Source organism: Streptopelia decaocto (genome assembly GCF_964273445.1).
Source record: "Streptopelia decaocto genome assembly, contig: HAP1_SCAFFOLD_413, whole genome shotgun sequence".
Classification (NCBI taxonomy): Eukaryota; Metazoa; Chordata; class Aves; order Columbiformes; family Columbidae; genus Streptopelia; species Streptopelia decaocto.
The window spans coordinates 37,893-44,463 of NW_028117182.1; the positions used below are offsets into that span (position 1 = coordinate 37,893).

Genomic DNA, 6,571 nt, shown 5'->3' on the forward strand with positions numbered 1-6,571 from the left:
GACACCCCATAACCCCATAGACACCCCATAGACACCCCATAACCCCATAGACACCCCATAACCCCATAGACACCCCATAGACACCCCAATAACCCCATAGACACCCCATAGACACCCCAATAACCCCATAGACACCCCATAACCCCATAGACACCCCATAGACACCCCATAGACACCCCAATAACCCCATAGACACCCCAATAACCCCATAGACACCCCATAACCCCATAGACACCCCATAGACACCCCAATAACCCCATAGACACCCCATAACCCCCTGAACCCCAATAACCCCCCCAGATACACCAATACCCCCATGAACCCCCAAGTCCCATGTCCCCAATGTCCCCATGTCCCCCCCATGTCCCTCTGTCTGTCCCATGTCCCCAATGTCCCCATGTCCCCCCATGTCCCCCCGTCTGTCCCATGTCCCCATGTCCTCCCCATGTCCCCCCGTCTGTCCCCATGTCCCCAATGTCCCCATGTCCCCAATATCCCCCCGTCTGTCCCATGTCCCCATGTCCCCCCATGTCCCCCTGTCTGTCCCCATGTCCCCATATCCCCCTGTTCCGCCGTCTGTCCCATGTCCCCTCCGTGTCCCCCTGTCTGTCCCATGTCCCCCTGTCCCCATGTCCCCCTGTCCCCCCATGTCCCCCTGTCCCCTGTCTGTCCCACGTCCCCCTGTCTGTCCTATGTCCCCATATCCCCCTGTCCCCCCATGTCCCTCTGTCTGTCCCCATGTCCCCCTGTCCCCACAATGTCCCCCCGTCTGTCCCATGTCCCCAATGTCCCCATGTCCCTCCCATGTCCCCCTGTCTGTCCCATGTCCCCCTGTCCCCCCATGTCCGTCTGTCCGTCCCACCTTTCCTCCCCGCGCACTCGATGTCGAAGCTGAGCAGGCGCAGGGGGGGCAGCCCCAGCCACTGTCCCTCTGTCTGTCCATGTCCCCCTGTCCCCCCATGTCCCCCTGTCTGTCCCATGTCCCCCTGTCCCTGTCCGTCTGTCCGTCTCACCCTTCCTCCCGGCGCACTCGATGTCGAAGCTGAGCAGGCGCAGGGGGGGCAGCCCCAGCCACTGGCCCTCGGGGGGGTGGGGCTGCAGGTCCCCCCAGGCCGCGTCGGCCTCCAGCTGGCACAGCGACACGGGGGGGGCGGCCGCGTCCCCCCCGCGCAGGTGGAACCGCCCGCGGGGAACCTGCACCCAGCAGCAGCCGACCAGCCCCGCGTCCACCATGAACCTGGATGGGGGGACAGACGGACATGAGACAGACAGACAGACAGACAGACAGACACCGACCAGCCCCGCGTCCACCATGAACCTGGACGGACAGACGGACACCATGGGACGGACAGACAGACAGACAGACAGACACCGACCAGCCCAGTGTCCACCATGAACCTGGGGGGACAGACGGACATGAGACAGACAGACAGACAGACAGACAGACACCGACCAGCCCCGCGTCCACCATGAACCTGGACGGACAGACGGACACCATGGGACGGACAGACAGACAGACAGACAGACACCGACCAGCCCAGTGTCCACCATGAACCTGGACGGACAGACGGACATGGGATGGACAGACAGACAGACAGACAGACAGACAGACACCGACCAGCCCCGCGTCCACCATGAACCTGGACGGACAGACGGACACCATGGGACAGACAGACAGACAGACAGACAGACAGACACCGACCAGCCCCGCGTCCACCATGAACCTGGATGGGGGGACAGACGGACACCATGGGATGGACAGACAGACAGACAGACAGACAGACAGACAGACACCGACCAGCCCCGCGTCCACCATGAACCTGGACGGACAGACGGACATGAGACAGACAGACAGACAGACAGACACCGACCAGCCCCGCGTCCACCATGAACCTGGACGGACAGACACCATGGGATGGACAGACAGACAGACAGACACCGACCAGCCCCGCGTCCACCATGAACCTGGACGGACAGACGGACATGAGACAGACAGACAGACAGACAGACACCGACCAGCCCCGCGTCCACCATGAACCTGGACGGACAGACGGACACCATGGGATGGACAGACAGACAGACAGACAGACACCGACCAGCCCCGCGTCCACCATGAACCTGGATGGGGGGACAGACGGACACCATGGGAACATGGGACAGACAGACAGACAGACAGACACCGACCAGCCCCGCGTCCACCATGAACCTGGACGGACAGACGGACATGAGACAGACAGACAGACAGACAGACACCTGCACCCAGCAGCAGCCGACCAGCCCCGCGTCCACCATCATGAACCTGGACAGACAGACACCATGGGATGGACAGACAGACAGACACCGACCAGCCCAGTGTCCACCATGAACCTGGACGGACAGACGGACACCATGGGACGGACAGACAGACAGACACCGACCAGCCCCGCGTCCACCATGAACCTGGACGGACAGACGGACACCATGGGACGGACAGACAGACAGACAGACAGACACCGACCAGCCCCGCGTCCACCATGAACCTGGGGGGACAGACGGACATGAGACAGACAGACAGACAGACACCGACCAGCCCCGCGTCCACCATGAACCTGGATGGGGGGACAGACGGACACCATGGGAACATGGGACAGACAGACAGACACCGACCAGCCCCGCGTCCACCATGAACCTGGACGGACAGACGGACACCATGGGAACATGGACAGACAGACAGACAGACAGACAGACACTGACCAGCCCCGCGTCCACCATGAACCTGGACGGACAGACGGACACCATGGGAACATGGGACAGACAGACAGACAGACACCGACCAGCCCCGCGTCCACCATGAACCTGGACGGACAGACGGACAGCATGGGATGGACAGACAGACAGACAGACACCGACCAGCCCAGTGTCCACCATGAACCTGGATGGGGGGACAGACGGACACCATGGGAACATGGGACAGACAGACAGACAGACAGACACCGACCAGCCAGTGTCCACCATGAACCTGGACGGACAGACGGACAGCATGGGATGGACAGACAGACAGACAGACAGACACCGACCAGCCCAGTGTCCACCATGAACCTGGACGGACAGACACCATGGGAACATGGGACAGACAGACAGACAGACACCGACCAGCCCCGCGTCCACCATGAACCTGGACGGACAGACAGACGGACATGAGACAGACAGACAGACAGACAGACACCTGCACCCAGCAGCAGCCGACCAGCCCCGCGTCCACCATGAACCTGGACGGACAGACGGACACCATGGGAACATGGGACAGACAGACAGACAGACAGACAGACACCGACCAGCCCCGCGTCCACCATGAACCTGGACGGACAGACACCATGGGAACATGGGACAGACAGACAGACAGACACCGACCAGCCCCGCGTCCACCATGAACCTGGACGGACAGACGGACACCATGGGACGGACAGACAGACAGACAGACAGACAGACAGACATGGGATGGACAGACAGACAGACAGACAGACACCATGGGACAGACAGACAGACAGGTCAATTTGAGGTTAATGAGGGTTAATTAGTGTTAATTAGTGTTAATTAGGGGGGCTCTGACCTGATCTCGAAGTCCAGGTTGCTCTCGAAGGGGGGGCGGGTGCACCCCCAGGGGCAGTGTGGGGACATTGGGGATATTGGGGGGTCCCCAGGGTTAATTAGGGGTTAATTGGGGTTAATTGTTGTTAATTGGGGTCTGACCTGATCTCGAAGTCCAGGTTGCTCTCGAAGGGGGGGGCGGGGTGCACCCCCAGCGCCCCCCAGCGCAGCCCCCGCTCCAGCAGCCGCCGCGCGGGGCCCAGCAGGCGCGGCAGAGCCACGGACACGCGGACAAACGGACACTTGGACGGGCCCTGGAACCCCAGCATGCCTGCGGACAGACAGACGGACATGGGACACCCTGGAACCCCAGCATGCCTGCGGACAATGGGACAGACAGACGGACATGGGGACCCCAGCATGGCCACGGACACGCGGACAAACGGACACTTCACGGGGCCCTGGAACCCCAGCATGGCTGGATGGACAAACGGACAGACCCTGGAACCCCAGCATGCCTGGGACGGACAGACAGACGGACAGACCCTGGGACCCCAGCATGGCTGGGATGGACAGACAGACGGACAGACCCTGGGACCCCAGCATGCCTATGGACAATGGGACAGACAGACGGACATGGGACCCCAGCATGGCCACGGACACGCGGACAAACGGACACTTGGACGGGCCCTGGAACCCCAGCATGGCCACGGACACACGGACGGACATGGGACACCCTGGAACCCCAGCATGCCTGCGGACAGACAGACGGACAAGGACGGGCCCTGGAACCCCAGCATGGCTGGATGGACAGACGGACAGACCCTGGAACCCCAGCATGGCCACGGACACACGGACAGACAGACGGACATGGGACACCCTGGAACCCCAGCATGCCTGGGACAGACAGACAGACATGGGACCCCCAGCATGGCCACGGACAGACAGACGGACATGGGGACCCCAGCATGCCTGCGGACAGACAGACGGACAGGGATGGACCCTGGAACCCCAGCATGCCTACGGACAGACAGACGGACATGGGACACCCTGGAACCCCAGCATGCCTACGGACAGACAGACGGACATGGGGACCCCAGCATGGCCACGGACACGCGGACAAACGGACACTTGGACGGGCCCTGGAACCCCAGCATGCCTGCGGACAGACAGACGGACAGACGGACATGGGACCCCAGCATGGCCACGGACACGCGGACAAACGGACACTTGGACGGGCCCTGGAACCCCAGCATGGCTGGATGGACAGACGGACGGACAGGGATGGACCCTGGAACCCCAGCATGGCCACGGACAGACAGACAGACAGACCCTGGAACCCCAGCAGAGCCACGGACACGCGGACAAACGGACACTTGGACGGGCCCTGGAACCCCAGCATGCCTACGGACAATGGGACAGACAGACGGACATGGGGACCCCAGCATGGCCACGGACACGCGGACAAACGGACACTTGGACGGGCCCTGGAACCCCAGCATGCCTGGACAGACAGATAGACGGACATGGGACACCCTGGGACCCCAGCATGCCTACGGACAATGGGACAGACAGACGGACATGGGGACCCCAGCATGGCCACGGACACGTGGACAAACGGACACTTGGACGGGCCCTGGAACCCCAGCATGGCTGGATGGACAGACAGACGGACAGGGATGGACCCTGGAACCCCAGCATGGCCACGGACAGACAGACAGACAGACCCTGGAACCCCAGCATGCCTATGGACAGACAGACGGACATGGGGACCCCAGCATGGCCACGGACACGCGGACAAACGGACACTTCGAGGGGCCCTGGAACCCCAGCATGGCTGGGACAGACAGACAGACGGACATGGGACACCCTGAACCCCAGCATGCCTGGGACAGACAGACGGACAGACCCTGGAACCCCAGCATGCCTACGGACAGACAGATGGACAGACCCTGGAACCCCAGCATGGCTGGGACAGACAGACGGACAGACCCTGGAACCCCAGCATGCCTGGGACAGACAGACAGACGGACAGACCCTGGAACCCCAGCATGGCTGGATGGACAGACAGACGGACAGACCCTGGAACCCCAGCATGGCCACGGACACACGGACAGACAGACGGACATGGGACACCCTGGAACCCCAGCATGCCTGGGACAGACAGACAGACATGGGACCCCAGCATGGCCACGGACAGACAGACGGACATGGGGACCCCAGCATGCCTGCGGACAGACAGACGGACAGGGATGGACCCTGGAACCCCAGCATGGCCACGGACAGACAGACGGACAGACCCTGGAACCCCAGCATGCCTATGGACAGACAGACGGACATGGGGACCCCAGCATGGCCACGGACACGCGGACAAACGGACACTTGGACGGGCCCTGGAACCCCAGCATGCCTGGGACGGACAGACGGACATGGGGACCCCAGCATGCCTGCGGACAGACAGACGGACAGGGATGGACCCTGGAACCCCAGCATGCCTATGGACAATGGGACAGACAGACGGACATGGGGACCCCAGCATGGCCACGGACACGCGGACAAACGGACACTTGGCGGGGCCCTGGAACCCCAGCATGGCTGGGACGGACAGACGGACGGACATGGGGCACCCTGGAACCCCAGCATGCCTACGGACAGACAGACGGACATGGGACACCCTGAACCCCAGCAGAGCCACGGACACGCGGACAAACGGACACTTGGCGGGGCCCTGGAACCCCAGCATGCCTACGGACAATGGGACAGACAGACGGACGTGGGACACCCTGAACCCCAGCATGGCCAGGAGTGGGGGGTCAGGACACCCCAAAACTGGGACAGTCTTGGGGTTCAGAGGCGGTTTGGGGGTTCAGGGGGGTTATGGGGGGGGTTGGGGGTTCAGGGGGGGTCAGGGGGGTGTTTTGGGGTTCAGGGGGGGTCAGGGGGGTCAGTGGTTTTGGGGTGACTCACTCTGTTTCCAGCAGAGCTCCAGCCCCAGGACGGCGGT

General features: G+C 62.5%; 1 protein-coding gene across 1 annotated transcript in view; it reads right to left on the reverse strand.

Moving 5' to 3' along the window:
- LOC309451837 (DNA polymerase delta catalytic subunit-like) overlaps window positions 1–6,571 on the reverse strand; it is a gene marked incomplete at its 3' end in the record, with an annotated part of 44,385 nt that extends 37,814 nt beyond the window's left edge. Inside the window, exons 1-3 of the mRNA XM_082076530.1 lie at window positions 6,535–6,571; window positions 3,730–3,898; window positions 1,014–1,237 (exon numbers count right to left, since the gene is read on the reverse strand). Of these exons, the coding sequence (XP_081932656.1) occupies window positions 1,014–1,237; window positions 3,730–3,896 (391 nt within the window). The remainder of the gene's footprint in view (window positions 1–1,013; window positions 1,238–3,729; window positions 3,899–6,534) is intronic.